Source organism: Triticum urartu, chromosome 6A (genome assembly GCF_056163025.1).
Source record: "Triticum urartu cultivar PI428250 chromosome 6A, HENAU_Tu73, whole genome shotgun sequence".
In the NCBI taxonomy this organism is placed as follows: domain Eukaryota; kingdom Viridiplantae; phylum Streptophyta; class Magnoliopsida; order Poales; family Poaceae; genus Triticum; species Triticum urartu.
The window spans coordinates 451,442,531-451,460,414 of NC_141878.1; the positions used below are offsets into that span (position 1 = coordinate 451,442,531).

General features: G+C 45.5%; 1 protein-coding gene across 1 annotated transcript; it reads right to left on the reverse strand.

Annotated features, from left to right (window-relative positions):
* Positions 1-5,282: 5,282 nt before the first annotated feature.
* Positions 5,283-6,868, reverse strand: LOC147965657 (expansin-B15-like). The gene is made up of 4 exons (XM_087528308.1): positions 6,611-6,868; positions 6,416-6,528; positions 6,118-6,311; positions 5,283-5,908 (listed from the first exon to the last, which is right to left on the reverse strand). Exons 1-4 carry the CDS (start codon positions 6,771-6,773, stop codon positions 5,581-5,583), a joined length of 798 nt encoding a protein of 265 aa, XP_087384434.1. The 5' UTR covers positions 6,774-6,868; the 3' UTR covers positions 5,283-5,580.
* Between the last annotated feature and the right edge of the window lie 11,016 nt (positions 6,869-17,884).

Sequence of the window (17,884 nt, forward strand, 5' to 3'; positions counted from 1 at the left end):
CCTTCGGATGTTGGATGGACAGTGCTTTCTTGTTTTGGGCTGGATTTGGTAGGCCTGAAAGGCTGAATGGTTTTGATTTAACTGGGCTAGGCGCGGCTCTAAAGAAAAACTCCCCGTTTACCGCCAGGGCTATTTCTCGCACCATGCGAGACATAAGTCGCTCTCGCCTCTGGACGCGAAGAAGCGGGTCAGCCCAGTACTGTAGAACCTCTGGCCTGCGTGTTTTTCTTTTTTACTCTTTGTTTTTTTTTCTGTTTTTGTTCGTTCCTTCACAGGTTTTCTGTTTTTTTTTCTACTTCTCTTTACTAGTTTTTTAGGTTTCCTTTTTTAAAATACATGTCTAAATGCCAGTTCTTTTGCTATCTTCTATAATATGCTGAAATAAGCTACCCCTTACCTAGGCTATTCTAGAAGCGCAACTAAATTTAGTTTTTTAGAAGCCTACTAACTAAGATTTTTTTGCAAGGTTACTAACTAAGAATTGACTAGTAGGACTCTAAAAAAATTGGTTGGGCTGTCAGAATAAGGTGGGTCAAGAGCAGCTTATTCTAGAAGCCCAAAAAACCCACCAAAAGAATTAGCCCTGAGAGAAGGGCTAGCACCTCTCTGTATATATTTGCTATACACGCCGAACAATTTTTTTTAAGTTGAACAATTTTCAGATACATGTTGAATTATTTTTAACTAGTTGAAATATTTTTAACTAGTTGAAATATTTTTGTTTACATTGTATAAACTGTTTTATAAAATGTCAATTTTTTTAGAAAGCCACAAACATTTATTTAAAATATCACGTGCATTTTTTAGAGTGGTACTTAACATTTTTCTATACTACACGAATTTTTTTTACATTATATAAACATTTTAAAAAAATTAGGTATATTTTTGTCTGAGTATTTTTTACACTGCATGAATATTTTTAATAGGTAATTATCGTTTCTAAATATTAAAAAAATGTGTATCAATTTCAAAAATATAAATAAAAGTACTAAAGCAACATAAAAAGGAAAACATGTGCTAGGGGCCAGCCCTGCCTCCCGCGATGGATTGGCTCATATATGGGAGTGCCTGATGCGATGGGTTCTTTCGGCTCGCTATTTAGCGAGACAAGGCCATCCCCCTGTTTACCTAAGAACACCTGCAAAAAGGGATGCACATTTACCTATTTAGTTTTCTGAGGCATGCACGTCCCATATCTAATGAATGAGTGTGTAGTTGTTTCTTGCACATATGACCTTAGTGCATACTAAAGAACTTAAATGGTTTTTTTTGCATTAACTAGCACGATGCTCGTACATTGCTACGGAACCAGAGGCTTGGAGGTAGTGAAATAACGTTAGTGTCCTTTATCAATGTTGTCAGAGAATTTTAAATGAACATATTAGGTTGGGGAAAGAACTAAAATTGAGATCAATTTTTGGTTGAAGTCGCCTTTTTGTCTTTGTTATTTATGTCTTTTATAAGTGTCATACGAAAGTAGTGTATGTGTTTATTTATGATAAATCTCATATGTGAGTAAATTATATTTATTTATATGTCTCTTGGAGTCCCTTTGGGGACACCCAATAAAATATATGTCACTTGGAAGGTTGCTAGTTTCACATGTGGGGGTGCATGTATTTGTTTATTTAGAAAGAATATTGGACCCATATGCGCACTCACCATCAACTCCAATCTTTATAAGTAGGAAAGATGAGTGTCTACGAAACTCTAGAAAGTGGAAGCGAAAATGGAACACTAAGGGAAAGACGAAGGGAATAGTCACAGCCGTTCAGTTTCGTCTTCCACAAGTGCAAAGACGTTTTGGCTTCTTTTTTTGCATAAAAGAAGGTTGCGCACACGCGACATAAGTCCTAACGCTACTCGGTCACGAAACACGATGCGCGGTGGAGGAAGAGTGCGCGTGTATGTGCCATCTTTTCAAAATTTTAGTGGCGTGTGAAATAACTCACCTTATATGTTGTTCTACCACACCCTTCACTAATAAGGCGAGAATAAAATTTTCACACCCTTTGTCATGCATGAATGAACCACGCGAGCCTCTGGGATTTTCCTAAAAAATTATTGGATAGAATAGATGGGCTAAATCCGCAAAATTTCGACAATAAATTGTGTAAATTGTTTTCTTTTGGTGTTGATGCTGGTGTTGTAGCTGGCCAAGCTGTATTTTATCGTTTACTATGCGTGCCTTTTGTTGGTGTCGTACTTAGATTAATGTTGGGTGGTTATTGGCTCAAACATGTCATCTCTCTGTTTATGTGTTGTTAGCTTTGTAAAAGACCATGTTTTCTATATATGAAATTGGAGGGGGCTGAGACTTTTGAATAGTTGTTAACATTTATTTCGCAAAAATGCTAAACTCACGTGCATGTTACATTTTTTTAGGGTTACATGCATTTTACATGGAGTAGTTGTAATGACCACCCGGCAAAACCCTTGTAAATGTCTGTTGATGTAGCATTAATGTTTATTTAGAAAATGCGCACTATCGACAACTTAATCATAGCATACGGTGGCTTGCCATTCATGAAGAGGCAAAATAAGAAAAAATACTATTGCGCGCTAGAATTGGATATAGCAAAGGCTTACGATAGAGTGGGATCATATTATCTTGAGGCGACCATGATCAAATCGGGTATACACAGCTTGGTGGACACACCACGTACACGGCATTGACACAAGATTTGCTTAAGATGGACCTAGTGACACGATCTCACAGCCTGGAGACGACAAAGGCAGCAACGGGCATGGGAATCTTAGCAGCTAGTACAAGCTTCATCCATAAGGCAACGGCTTCTTTTGAACATTGCTCACATTGCTTATACTCCACACGGCTGGACTTACGAAAAAAGCTGGACGTTTCCCTTACACCGAGAAAAGGTCGGGCGTTTCCGTGAGAACAACAAAAGGCACTTGGTATATACGTGGTGGAAAAGTGCTACTAGTATGTGACAAGGCTTGCCATATATACATGGTGGAAAAGCGCTGCTACGTGCCAAGGCTTGCCGATCACAGAGCGTTGCTTGAATCATCTCCGGTGACTTGATCAATACCTACGCTAGCAAAGTTGGAGATAACGCAAGAGCTGGTTACACAACGCGCGTACCCGGACAGAAGGGATGGTGCTTTTGTTGCCACATGTTCGTGGGTGCGCTAGGCTCTAGCGAGGCGTCGCGACGACCCGGACAAGAAAAAGAGGAGATAAGTAGAGGTTTTTGTGAACACACCAAGCTTATCTTGGCAATGTTACTAATTGTGGAGTAGGTCGAGGCTGATCGTAATGGTGAGTATCATATACTAGTATCATGCATATAATATTAGTGTATGATACTTCATCCGTAGTGCATAGTATCATAGCTAACTTCATTTATTGCCATACAGGACACATAGTAGCACATCATTTAATATGATACGGTATCATGATATGATACTCAACCCTATATTTCTTCATTTAATTCTATGCCACCTCATCAAATTTGCCTAGTTGGCATGCATGATACTACCTATGATACTGTCATTACAACCAGCCTAAGTCATCTTAGGTTGTGCACCGCAATCAAGACGGAGGGGAAAACAAGAGAATTTTATGTTTATTTGCTAATTAATAACATAACATGCAATGAACTAACCACTACATGTCGTGTTTGATAGTCTCAAGTCATTGAAAGCATGCACACCACACATCTCTTATTGGTTGATATGCCAAGAAACAAAAACGAGGTGGGAATGAATGCACGCGCCTAAGTGTTTTGAGATTAGTATTTGGTTTCGTAAGTTGACTTATATACCTAGGCGGAGGGAGTATGTGTAATAAAGGTTTTGATATATTTTCTAAAACAAAGTAGATGATACAACAATAGAGGTCACGCCCCTCAACAAAAAAAATGAGGTCATGTATCAACCGGAAGTGTCCTCCACGTCAACGTATCAACCTTGCCAATAGGTACGGACCCAAAAAATGTGGAAAGGTATCAAGTATCACAAGTCATTTACAAACACATATTATACAAAAAAGAAACATATAAATCCTTAGGGGTTTAACCTCCTTTTCAAAAAAAAAAAAATCCTTAGGGGTGCCAAAAACTTCTTCCTTTTCCATCCACGGGGGGCACATGAGCCAAACTCGATCCTGCCTCTGGGCCTTCAACTTGGTGGAGCAATTTTTTTGGGGTCACAAGAGGGAAATGATACATATGTCTTTTTCAACAGACATGATTGCCACATGTTAATTGAAAGTTTATGGTTTGGACTCAAATTAACGCAACTCAAGAAATAAAAAAAACACTTAGCTAACTCAAATTAATGCAACAAGAATGTACTATTCATGTGATAAATCTAATTACTAATATTTTTTGTGTATATTGTTACTGGTTAAAACTCTCAAGCATTCTTGCGCGCATGGAAACATGTGTGAATACGACAAAGATTTGTATATCTCTTATACTCTTGTACACATTTGTTTTTCGAGCAACTTAACTAAGTCCATATTAATGGGACTGGCTATGCGCCAGTCGATTGAAATCTCAAACAGTTTTGCTAAAGCACATCTAGATATGCCCTAAGTATTGCACATCTAAGTCCCATGTCCTTGATTTTACACGGAGATTTGTGTAAACATTTTCTTTCCTCTTTTTTCTTTTCCTTCCTAGTTTGATTGAGTCACTTAGATGTGTAATAACTAGGGCACATCTAGATGTGCCCTAGACAAATCCAATCTCAAATTGGGTCAGTCGATCATTCTCCACCCTTTTTTTGTGATCTAACGGCTGCCGAATTATCCATCTCCTGACGCAAATTCTTCCAACCACCGCCACTGACCACCGGCCGAACCGCCGGCTACCACTGCCCGCGGCCGTCGGCGCTCCCGCGCAGCCTCACCGCCCCGCCCTCCCTGGAACCCCCTTCGACCAACATACTACCTTCGCCCCCGGCCATCCCTTTAGCCCCGGTGCTGACGTAATTTTCCCCGAGCGAACTTGCGCCGCCGCTGTGCTGCCACCCCCGTCGCCGCCGTGCTGCCACCCCCACCTCCCATCCTAAGATAGATGATGGGGTAGCCTGCCCAGTGAGCTTCTCCCTCCCCTCCGTGAGTTTCTTCCTCCCCTCCGATTGTTTTCCCTTCAACCAAAATCGACTGATCCAACTTAGAAACTCAATCGATTGACATGTAGCTATTGTGCATATTAATAGCTAGCTAGGCTGGCGCCTTCAGTGAGACTAGACAAAAGGACCAAAGTGAATGAAATGCCGTCACACTCCAGTACTTCGAAAAGCAAATGAAATGACTGCAACAAGAAGAGCGAGGGGCCAGAAGTAGAAACTCTTCCCGGCCACCTCCGCCCCGATACAGTTTATTTCACACATATATATGGACCAAACGGACAGATAACACAAGCTTCACACACAACAATGGCGCGCACAGACACACACTTGCGACTCACGCCTTATTAATGGCGGTCAGGTTACACACATATCCCACGCCCATGGCTCCAAGCATAAATCGGGATGGCGCCACACCTCTGCATACGGGCGAGCGCGCGGCGTGCTTGCTTGCGTGCAACCCAACCCACGCCTAGTTTATCAGTAGTTGACGACGGAGCGGTAGGTGCCGCCGGGCTTCCAGCCGGTGGGGATGACGTTACTCGCCACGAGGGGCTTGCCGGAGCTGGAGGTGAGGCGGACCGAGAAGGGCGCCTGCAGCATGGCCCCGGAGTTGTACCTCCACACCGCGCCCCACGACCGGTCCATCTTGGTCCAGCCGGCGCCGTTGCCGCCGCTCTGCATGAGCTCCACCGACGACAGGTCGCCGTCGCCGTCCTCGTACTCGATGAGCATGGCGAGGTAGTAGGAGTTGGAGCCGGCGTCCACCTTGAAGGCTATGTCCATCCCCGGCCAGCTGCACGGGACCCTGCAGCATGCAGCCACACGCACGGATGCCAGGGCCAAGACAAGGCACGGCGGTTAGTCGGTCGGCTAGGAAAGCGGCATACCGTGTGCGTGCCGGTGCACGCTTGCCGCTCTTTTACGTGCGTCCGGACACGCAGCTAGCTAGCTTACCGTGTGCCGTTTGCCGTTTGCATGAAAAAACTCACGTGAAGATGCATGCATCCAGCTTACCGTGTGTACTGGATTTGGAGACGTCCGGCCGCGCGGAGCTGGTCGGCCTGGCCGGGCTTCGCCATGCCGCCGAATGCCGTCCCGCTCAGGTCGAAGTGGACGGGCTCCTCCTGGCACGTCCCGTCAGGGCAAAAGTCGGTGAGGACGACGGTCACCGGGCTGGACGAGCAAGAGCCGTGGCCGGTGCACTTCACCTGCAGAATTTACGTCACAGGAATGCGCGCGGGTGTAATCAAGTTAAGCCGACTAGTTGACAACGCGGCGTTAAAATTAAGAGCTGGTTGTATGATCGACGGACCTGGTAGCAAGAGCCGCAGCCCTTGCCGTCCTGGTAGATGGACGGGCTGCCGGCGGCGATCATGGAGGAGAAGGGCGGCTGGTCGACGGCGTCCTGGTACCCGCATGCACCACCTACAGATCGTGCATGCAGAGCGTTACTTGCACAATGCTGGAGAAATTAAATAGTTTTTATGTTCGTCCATGTACTAATTACCGTCGCTCCCTGCGCCGTTGGGGCCGCCGTACCAGGTGGCGCCGCCGTTGGACCAGCCGGAGAGCTTGCGGTGGAGCTCGAAGGACGCGCAGGGGCTAAGGAGGAAGGCCAGGGCCATGAACACGGTGAAGGACGCTGAGATCTTGGCCACGGAAAAGGCCATGCCTCTCTTTTTCACTGACGATCACTAGAGTACAAGGAGGAGGAAGAGACTGAAGTAGAGAGGTGGCCTTGGTGTGTGCTAGGAAGTGTACTCCTCGCCTCCATTTATAGGCGGCAGGCAGGCAGATGGTAGGGTGCACCGCCGAGTGATCGCGGGCAGTGATTAAATTCTTCCTGGTTTCTTCTGAGAAAATAAAAATGAATTATACTTGCTGTTTACATTGTATAAACTGTTTTATAAAATGTCACTATTTTTTAAGAAGGCATAAATATTTATTAGAATGTCACGTACATTTGTTAGAGTAGTACTTAAATTTTTTATATATACATGATAATTTTTTACATTATATAAACATTTTTTAAAAAGTTAGGTATACTTTTCTAATGATACAAATCATTTTTCTAAATTTGTGAATATTTTTGAACATTTATAGACATTTTTTCTAATGGAACGGACATTTTCGAAGTGTGTGAATATTTTATGAATGTCACAATTTTTTCCAATTTTTATCAACATTTTTTAAATTCGTATGAGTAATTTTTACACTGCATGAATATTTTTTAACAACTAATTATTGTTTCTAGTTATTTAAACAAAATGTGTATCAATTTCAAAGATATAAATAAAAGTATTAAAACAACATAAAAAGAAAAATGTGCGCTATGGCCAGCCCTGCCTCCCGCAATGGTTTGGCTCATACTCCATCTGTTCCAAAATAGATGACTCAACTTTATACTAACTTTAATACAAAATTAATATAAAGCTGGATCATCTATTTCGGAACGGAGGGAGTATGCGATGGGTTCTTTCGGCTTGCTATTTAGCAAGACAAGGCCCTTCCACCAAATTACCTAAGAAAACCTACAAAAAAGGATGCACGTTTAGCTATTTAGTTTTCGGAGGCATGCACTTCACATATCTAATTAATGAGTGTGTGATTGTTTCTTGCACATACTCCTTCCATTCCAAATTACTCGTCGTGATTTTAGTTCAAATTTGAACTAAAATCACGATGAGTAATTTGGGACAGAGGGAGTATGACCTAAGTGCATACTAAAGAACTTAAATGAGTTTTTTTACATTAACTAGCACGATCACTAGTAGAAAACAGGGCACTAGTTCCGGTTTCAGAGGGCCTTTAGTCCTGGTTCTGGAACCGAGACAAAACGGTCGGGTCTAATGCCCATAACTTGTTAGTCTCGGTTGGCTTACGAACCCGGACTAAAGGAGCTTCACTTGGCCGCTGTGAGGCGCCCAGGCAGGAGGACCTTTAGTCCCAGTTGGTAGCCACGCGTCAGCAGCTCGCAGGCGCTGGTTTTTTATGGAAGGGGAGGGGGGTTAGGGGTTTCATACTCCCTCCGTTCTAAAATATAGGGCTTCCTCTATTCCCTTGCTTCAACTTTGACCATAAATTTAATCAACGAGACCGATTGTGGCGAGCAAAAATTATACCAGTGAATTCGTATTCAAAAGAAGTTTTTAATTATATAATATTTTTCTCCCGCCGCAGTCAGTCTCATTGGTTAAATTTATGGTCAAAGTTGGACCTTAAAAAGCGTGTGCACACTATATTTTGGAACGAAAGGAGTATTATATTAGCTAGCTAATAGAGAGAAGTGACTTTTCTTTCTCCGTGCTTGGTCGATGCTAGCTACTACACATATAGAGAGAACTCGACGCTAGCTAGTAAGAAAATGAAGAAAGCCATTAATTACACAAGATCGTCATGAACATATATAGAGAAGTGACCTCTCTTTCTCCGTGCTTGGTCGAACAATAAGTTTTCATATATCTATCCGACGCTACTACATATATACAGTATAACATCCCTGACATGATTAAGCGCCAAACTCCCATTGAATTTGTATATGGTATTCTCCCTTTTCATGTATGACATGGTCAAGAAAAAATCCCACCAATTCCTCTTGAATTGCTCGTATGCGACCATGTGGTAGGAGTTCATCCCGCATCTGCGGGATCTAATTTAAAGAAGGGGGGTCAATACATATATATGAATGAAAATCAACACAATTGATGGTAATAAAATAAAATTGTGAATATTATTTACGTACTTCAAATTGTTTGTCAGAGTAGCCCCACTCAGAGGTCGAGTGGCGAATGAACTCGCAAACATAGTATCCACATAAATTATTCCCGCTTGCCTGCCACAAGCATTTTACAAGAATAGAGTTCAATCAGACTGATAATTAAGCATGATAATGGTATTGATGGAACTAGAATCAATGAGAGATGTGCGGAACTAGCTAGTACTACTTACTTTCGGGTGTGTAAATCGCAGCTCGTTCTTAAGACCCGGAACCATTCCGATGAACTGTTTCCAAACCCTACCAGGCAAAGAAAATGATTACTTGATATTAGGAAATGAACGGAAGTTGTCGATATGGTGCGATAATGATTGAACTTACTTCTGGAGCATTGCAGTCATGTCCGCATAATCCTCGGGATCTTTGCGTCTAAGTCTAAGACAGTTACTATTCCCCCGTCAAGCTTAATGGATAGCAAAATAAAATGGAACCTGCGTACGCATAAATCATCAATTAAAGTACTTAACCTCGAATAAGCGAAACCGAATATGCACAAGACAGTAAAACTCATTTGAAATTGTAAGGAAAGAGTATTCCCCTTCTGTTTTGATGTCGAAGGAACGCTTTCACTACTGGAATCAGCTTCTTTGCTGTCTGCCATGGCGGACGGCAAAGGCATAGATCCCGGACGGCAAATTTCTTTGCCGTCTGCCAGCAGACGGCAAAGATTCAAAGGTCTTTACCATCCGCTGGCAGACATCATAGCTGACCAAATAGGCAGCCAGTGTTCCCAGTGTCTACATGTAGCTACCACGTGTCCTCTTTGCCGTCCGCTAGCGGACGGCAAAGAGGCTATATATCCCCTGTTTTTATTTATATCCATTTAATTTCACAGGAATTCACACACAGATATACATATTTTTTTCACAGGCACAACAGACATATGATGTATCCAACACATAGCTCCATCCATGACAACATACATACATAAGAAACACAGCTCCATCCATACATATTACAGTAATATCACAATGTTCATCCAACACATTGTTCCATGCATCCATATAACAAGTTCCACATTATTCTTCGATACAAATGAAAAGAAGAACAGGGAAACAAGCACTCCATCCATGCAAGCTTCCATATAGTGAATTAATTCTACAAAATGGGAAACAAGAAAGTTAGAAGAAGAAGACTAGAAGAAGAAGACTAGAAGAAGAAGAAGAAGTCCTATTCCTTCTTTTCTTCCTCTTCCTTGATTTTCTTCATCTTATTATGTCATTTGTGGACTAAATAGGCTAAATTATGTCATAAATGGACTAAATAGGCTAAATAAGAAGAAAATTCCATTTTTGAGCTAACCTAGCTAATTATGCCATTTTTGACCTAACTAAGCTTATTGTGTCATTTTAGAGGACAACAAGCTAAGTATATGACATTTATGAGGTTAGCAAGGTTATTATGCCATTTACGAATAAAAACAAGTAAGAGGAGGAAAAGAAGAAGAAGAAGAAGATCTTCTTCTTCTTCCTATTCGTTCTTTCCTTCATCTTCCTTGATTTTCTTCATCTTATTATGTCATTTGTGGACTAAATAGGCTAAATTATGTCAAAAATGGACTAAACATGCTAAATGAGAAGAAAAATACCGTTATCACGGAGGTGTAGGAATGGTCGGGGTTGCGCCAATGGCAGACGGAGGTGAAGGACCGGTCGGGGTTCAGGCATTGGCAGACGCAGAAGGATTGGTCGATGCTTGTCGGGAGCCATGTTGCACCAAAGATCATTTCCAATAATGTCTCGTTAGCATGATGCAAACTGAAATATGAATAGTAGTAACTAAGGACCATTCAAATCAAACTCACCATGGTCGCCGGAGCAATCTGGGGCATCAGCGGAGGGGCCTGACCATTTTTGTCGCACATGGTCTACACATTTGGTTCTCACGAGTCAGTCATATTAGTTAGTAATGTGAACATTACGTGCATGATTGGGATAATATGCACGAGAAACGTACCACGATGAGCTCGTATAGGGCCCGGTTAGACACCTCGTTTCGGTTCCTCTCCTCCTCCAGCAGCTTAGCCGTCCTCTCCTCCATCTCCCTCTCCCTATCCACCGCCTCCCTTTTTGCCTCCTCCAAAAGCGCCTGGGTCTTCAATCTGTCTTTCTCAACCAATGCCTGCAACACACCACTCCTCGTTAGCATTGTAATCATCGATGGACGCACACACAATGTAATGGAGGAAAGGTGAGAGAGTCTGTATAACTAACCGCCATGGCGAGCTCCGCGGGCCGTGCACGAGTCGTTATCTCAGGATCAGAGCTACTCAGGCGCTTCTTGATCTGCGGGAGAGTCCTAGGACAACGTATCAGTCCATCACCAATGGCTTGAGAGCCATGGGACCTCCCGCCACCAGATATCATCACCAGCTCTGTATCAAAAGGATCCTGGCTCGGGTTAAAGTCCTCCCCTTTCCTCCCCTTCCCCTCGTCTCTATACTTCACAAGCTTGTGGTGGGGGGAGATGTTGGTGAAGCTCTCTAGATGATCTAGGTCAGACTCCGTGAATGGCTTGGCCTTCTTGTACGGGGCCATATGGGCCATGCCATAGAGGTCAAACAGATTTGGCACAGACTTCTTGTGGTGGTGCGCCTGAGAGAGAGGAACAAAATATTAGTTAAGGGCTCAAGCTAGCATGAAGAATGATATTGCTATGTAAATAGGTCATTTTGGAGCTAAGAAAGGTTATTATGTCATTTTCGAGGAAAATAAGCTAAGTTTACGTCATTTTCGAGGTAACCAAGATTATTATGCCATTTTGACCAAAGTATGCTAATTATGTCATTATTGACCTATCCAAGGTAGTTATGACATTTTTAGCTAACTATAGCATATTTAGGCATTCTATAGAGCTATCTAAGGTTATTATGTCATTTTAGAGCTAATTGTGTCATGAATGAACTAGCTAAGATTAGTTTAGGTCGTTATTGAGCTATCGAAGGTAGTTATGCCATTTTTAACTAACTAAAGCATATTAAGTCATTTTATAGAGCTATCTAAGGTTATTATGTCATTTTAGAGCTAATTATGTCATGAATGAACTAGCTAAGATTAGTTTAGGTCGTTATTGAGCTATCGAAGGTAGTTATGCCATTTTTAACTAACTAAAGCAAATGAAGTCATTTTATAGAGCTATCTAAGGTTATTATGTCATTTTAGAGCTAAATATGTCATAAATGAAATATCCAAGGTAGTTATGCCCTTTTTAACTAACTAAGCATATTAAGTCATTTTGGAAGGGATAAATGCTAGCATGAAGAATGAAATTGCATGAATCATGTAGCAAACCACATACCCAGTTATCCCCGTACTCAAACAGGTTGGAGCTCCCTTGATGGTGTGGCACACCTTCCATTTGGTCGCGCTTATGCTTGGCCCTATGGTGTTCGACTAGCCATTCGGGAGAGCACCACGCATCCACCAACGCCTCCCAACAGTCCATCTTATCCACACACCATCTCGGGGGCACCTAAGTTAGTCAAGAGAAATTTCAACGCTATGCCTACGAATCAAATCAAGAAAACTAAGTTCAAGGCCTTAAGAATAGGTAATTACCTGCATGTACTTCTCCTTACTCAGAAACTTGCCGCGACACTTTGACTTGGCCCTCCTAATACCCTTCGAGGCGTAGTAGTCTCGAACGGCCTGCACCCGAGCCTCGTGCCATAAGTTCTGAAGTAGGCGCTTGCACTCGGTTTCGACAACCATACACGCGGCCTCCTGCTCTCCGTCTGAAACCCTGTAGAAGGTCTGCAATCAAACAAGACAACACTTATTAGTACAATCACTAGGTAGTGTTGACTTCTAATTCTGTAAAGGAGAAATTACCCAAAACTGACGGAACACAATGTCGGCCACCGTCTCGCACAAGACACCGGGGACCATCTCCTCCGGCGGGGCCGGGGCAACCGAGTACAACTCCCAGCTTAGTGCTAGCTATGGAGCTTGACCCTCACCGGGCAACGTGACCCACCCAGGGAAGTGCTGCCGGCAAAGCACACCAAGGACCTGGTTGGGCCTGCGGACACCACGGGGGTGTACCCAGCTCCTGCAATATGACAAGGCCAACACATTAGATATTAATTTGAAGGAACATGAAGGCAAAAGGTTAAAAATAGTAAATGCACTTACTTCAACCCGTTAGGCGCAATCAACCACCTCTGGTCGGGGGTCGTCGGCACGGGCGGGAGCTTTGTACAACCACACTTCTAGACCTTCTTGCCCTTCTCAACCAGCTCATCGTCGCTGTAGCTATCATCTGAAAAGGTGTCCTCGCTACCATCAGTAGGGCCACTAGCCTTCGGAGTCTCGTGGGAAGAAGACTGCGGGATCGGAGTCTTCTGGGACGAAGACTCTGGGACCGGACTCACACGGGGCGAAGGATCAACGACACGAGTCTGGTGGGGCGAAGGATCGGCGACCCGAGTCTGGTGGGCCGAAGGATCGGCGTCCGGAGGCTCATGGACCGGAGTCCGAGACGGGTCCATGTCAGACATAGCAGTCCCGTGGTCAGGTGAATCAGCTGAGGGTGGCGGCGAGGAAGGCGTAGCAGCCTTCCTACCTCTCCCGCTGCCACGTCCACCTCTACCAGCCTTCTTCGTCGTCCCCCGACCTCTCCCAGCCGAAGAAGAAGCGCTCGCCGCAGCTGTCTGCATACTGTCTAGCAGCGCTCTCCGGAGGGGCTGGGCTGGAATAATGGAACCACCCCTCCCAGTAGCGCTGTAGGAGGCTCGGGGCGCTCTGGACCCTTGCCCACCATCCTGTCAACACCTGCAATGACAAAAAGTAAACAAAATTAGTACAACATAAAAAATTTGGATACCTGACATGAACATAATAATATGTATATAATTTAAGTGTATCATCATCATGAACATAATAAAAATACACCCGATCAACACAAATATATATGCTGTTTTTGTATCATCATCATGTCCGGGGTCGATCGGGGTGTTAGGGTGTCGGGGTCGGGGTGTGCTGTCAGGGTGGGGGGGGGGGGTCGGGGTGTCGATTGTCGGGGTCTCAGGGTGTCGGTGGTCGGGGTCGGGGTCGGGGTGTCAGGTGGCGGGGTGTCGGTGGTCGGGGTCGAGGTCAGGGTGTGGTATCAGGGTGTTGGGGTGTCGGTGTCGGGGTGTCGTGCCTGGGTGTCGTGTCAGGGTCGGGGTGTCAGGGTGTCGGGGTCGGGGTAGGGGTTGGGGTCGGGGTGTGGGTCGGGGTGTGGTGTCAGGGTGGGTGGGGGGGGGTCGGGGTGTCGATTGTCGGGGTTGGGGTGTCGGTGGTCGGGGTCGGGGTGTCGGTGGTCGGGGTGTCAGGTGTCGGGGTGTCGGTCGTCGGGGTCGGGGTGTTAGTGGTCTTCTTCTTCTTCTCCTCCTCTCCTCTAGCTTTCTTCTTCTTCTTCTTCTTCTTCTTCTTCTTCTTCTTCTTCTCCTCCTCCTTTCCTATTTCTTCTTCTTCTTCTTCTTCTTCTTCTTCTTCTTCTTCTTCTTCTTCTTCTTCTTCTTCTTCTTCTTCTTCTCCTCCTCCTCCTCCTCCTCCTCCTCCTCTTCTTCTTCTTCTTCTTCTTCTTCTTCTTCTTCTTAAACCTAGCACTAATTAAGGTAAAACAAAACTGGAAAAAACTACACCTAAACCTAGCTATTCCTCTTCTCCTCCTCTTCTTCTAATTATTCTTAGTTTTTTTCAGGACTAAACATAAACCTAAAACTAAACTAAACCTAAGACCAAACTAAAAGTAATCTAAACTAAACTAAATATAAAACCAAACTAAAAGTAACCTAAACTAAACTAAATCTAAAACAAAACTAAAAGTAGTCTAAACTAAACTAAAAAACAGAAAAAAAGAGGAGAAGAGGGGCCTGCGACAGGCCGGCAGGGCCTAGGGGCGCCGGGCGGCGGGGTTGCTCTGCGGCGGAGGGGCGCTGGCCATGCGGAGGGGGCGCCAGGCGGTGGTGGCGACGGGGCCGCAGGCCCCCGGGGTGGTGGGGTGGTGCTGCGGCGGGGTGGGGCGGCGGTAGCGTCCGGGCGGCGCTGGCTGGGCGGTGGTGGCGACGGGGCCGCAGGGCTCCGGGGCGGTGGCGTGGTGCTGCGGCGGGGTGGGGCGGCGGCGACGCTCGGCGGCGGCGGTGCGGGCGCGGGCGCGGGTGAGTTGGGGGCGCGGGGTGGAGTGAGAGAGAGGGGAGAGAGAGGGGTGGGGTGGGGCCGGAGAGACAGAGAGGGGGCACGTTGTTTGTCGTCCACTAGCGGACGGCAAAGGGCGCGCATTGCAGAAGGGGGAGATGGCTGTTAGCTGGGCCCTTTCTTTGCCGTCCGCCAGCGGACACCAAAGGTCGAGCAGGCAGATGGCAAAGAATCTGTGGGTCCCACCTGGCTCTTTGTTATTTGCCTTCTAGCTCTTTGCCATTAGCTGGCTGATGGCAAATAGCCTTTTTGCCATCTGCCATTTCTTTGCCATCCGCTTACACAAAGCGGACGGCAAAGAGCCTCTTTGCCGTCAGCTGGCAGACGACAAAGAGGAGGCAAACGGCAAAATGCCAGATTCTAGTACTATTTTAGCAAGTTTTCCTCAGTATCTTTAGCTCTATTTTGTACCGTCCATTCATTTACGGTATTTGGGCTAATGAAGCCAACGTCATAGATTTGTCCTCTTTTGCATTCGACGATCTTCAATCTGCATAATATAGTGAGGATAATTATATATACATGCAATGAACGAGCTGAGCTAGAGACTTAATTACAGAAGTAATACTTACATACAGTAGCAAGTCATGAGTTGTTTGTCGAAGGCCTCTTGATTGAATAACTAAAATAACTCCACAAATTTCACAAGCATTAGGTCGACTGCAATGAGGTCGTCCTCATCTTTAACTCCAATGAGGTCGTACTTGGAAAGCTACAGGAAGAATGAGGCTTGGACCAGCTTTGAATTTCTTCCCGCCTTTTGTACTGCTAGCTGCCGGAGCGGCGACGGCTCTCTTCCGCTGTTGCTGAGGCGGCGGAGTCCGCTGACGCGCTAGAGGAGGCGGAGGAGGAGGCGGAGTCCACTGACGTGTTGGAGGAGGCGGAGTCCGCTAACATGCTGGAGACAGCTGAGGCGGAAGAGGACTCTGCTGAGGGGCCTCATCTGGCTGAGCTGGACTGTGAGGAGTCTGCTGAGGGGCCTCATCCGGCTGAGTCTGCTAAGGGGCCTCATTCGGCTGAGCTGGACTCTGAGGAGTCTGCTCAGGGGCCTCATCTGGCCGAGTCTGCTGGGGCGGTGTCCAGTTTGGAAGCTTGATGTTCTCCTTTCTCCATAGACAGGTACTCCTTAAGGCATTTTCCAGGAGATTATCCCCTTCACCTGTAGGGTAGTCAAGCTCCAGCCCATCAAATCCCTCCATTATTTCATCCACTGTGACAATAGCATAGCCATGTGGAATCGAACGGCAATGGAAAGTTCCCTTAGCTCGAGGAGGTAAAACAGAGCCGACCGCCGCCTTCAAGGTCAGGTTCTAGCATTTCTCCATTAGCACACAATATTTGGTCTCCGTGATACTATCCACGGGGTAGCGAGGAGCCGTGAAATTAGGCTAAACGAGCCCGTGGAAGCCACACTGCTTCTCTGCTAAGATGGTGGGGTAGCTTCTGGGGCAGTGTCAAAGGAAGGATCTTCGTGCCGCTGAGATGGTTGGCCGGTAGCTCGCTGGCTCTCAATTTCCTCTATTTTCGCTAATCTTGCACTAAGCTTCTGCATTTCGCTTGCTTCCTCTTTCTTCTTTCTCTCTCAACTTCTATAACCACCGCTTTCGGGAAGCCCATGCAGCCACAGAACGGAGCCCGATGTGCCTCGTGTTCGTCCAGGGTGTTCAGGATTCCCAAGGGCCTCTGTCAGCTCGTCATTCTCTCTGTCGGGAATGAACGTCCCTTCCCGCGCTGCCTTGATTACTTCCTCAAGCTTCGTGATGGGTATTGCAAGTTGAGCGTTCGTCCAGACACACTTCCCTGATTCTGGGTCCAAAGTCCCCCCAACCCCAAAGAACTAAGTCCTTGACCAATCTGGCTAGTGCAATGTCGCTAGTTGGACCCCTTTAGCAAGCAGGTCTTGCTCAGCTTTGTCCCACAACGCCGTGTTTTGCTGTAGCCACCTGACCCCATAACAAGGTGATACTGCTTCTTTGCAGCATTTTGCTTGTTTGTCAGTGACCTTTGCTTACCCTTGTCCGATTTCTTATAGGCCACAAATGTGGGCCAGTGGTCTCTTAACTTCTCATATTGACCAATGAATTCTGGAGTCTCGTCTTTCTCGACAAACTTTTTGTTCAAATCTTTCTTTCAGTTCTTGAATAGTTCTGCCATCTTCTTAAGAGCAAACGCCTTGACCTTTCACTCTATAACTGGGTTATTCGGATTCTCCTCTGGCGGTAGGCTGAAATTTGTCATCAGCGGGGTCCAAACATCATCTTTCAGTCTATCCTGGACATAAGAAACTTCAGGGCCCTTCTTCTTATTCCATTCTTGGATGCTGATCGGGACATTGTTCGTAACAACAACTCCGCACTGATGTACAAATGCGTTCTTGGTCCGCTTGGGAGCAATCGGTTGGCCATCTCGAGTGATTTCTGTGATTGTGAAACTTTCATCCTGGTGCAACCTTTTCTTCGGGCCTTGTCTCCTTACAGAAGTTTGGCTCGATCCGTAGGGCTAAAATAAGAAAGAAGCGTCAATATATGTACATACAAAACAATTAATGCATCAAGTCATCATAGGCTTAATTAATATATATACCTCGCTGGACTTTGCAACAGTTAAGGCTCCCTCCTCCGTCCGGTCACCAGAGCCGTCATGATATCCTTCCACCTCCATTCGGTCACCTGACCCGTCATGATCTCCTTCCACCTCCGTTGGATGACCGGAGCCATCATCCGCTCTTTCCTGACCATCGGTGTCATTGAGAAACGACAAGGTGATATCACCTTCGTCGCGGATTATATCCCCCAACAACTCTTCTTTTTCTAAGTCTCTGTCCATA

Bases quoted from the DNA above. Each gene is read 5' to 3' on its own strand.
- LOC147965657 (XM_087528308.1), bottom strand. From the start codon at position 6,773: ATGGCCTTTTCCGTGGCCAAGATCTCAGCGTCCTTCACCGTGTTCATG. The intron at 6,529-6,610 runs GTAATTAGTACA...CACGATCTGTAG, and splicing joins CAACGGCGCAGGGAGCGACG to GTGGTGCATGCGGGTACCAG. The intron at 5,909-6,117 runs GTAAGCTGGATG...TGCATGCTGCAG, and splicing joins CTCCAAATCCAGTACACACG to GGTCCCGTGCAGCTGGCCGG.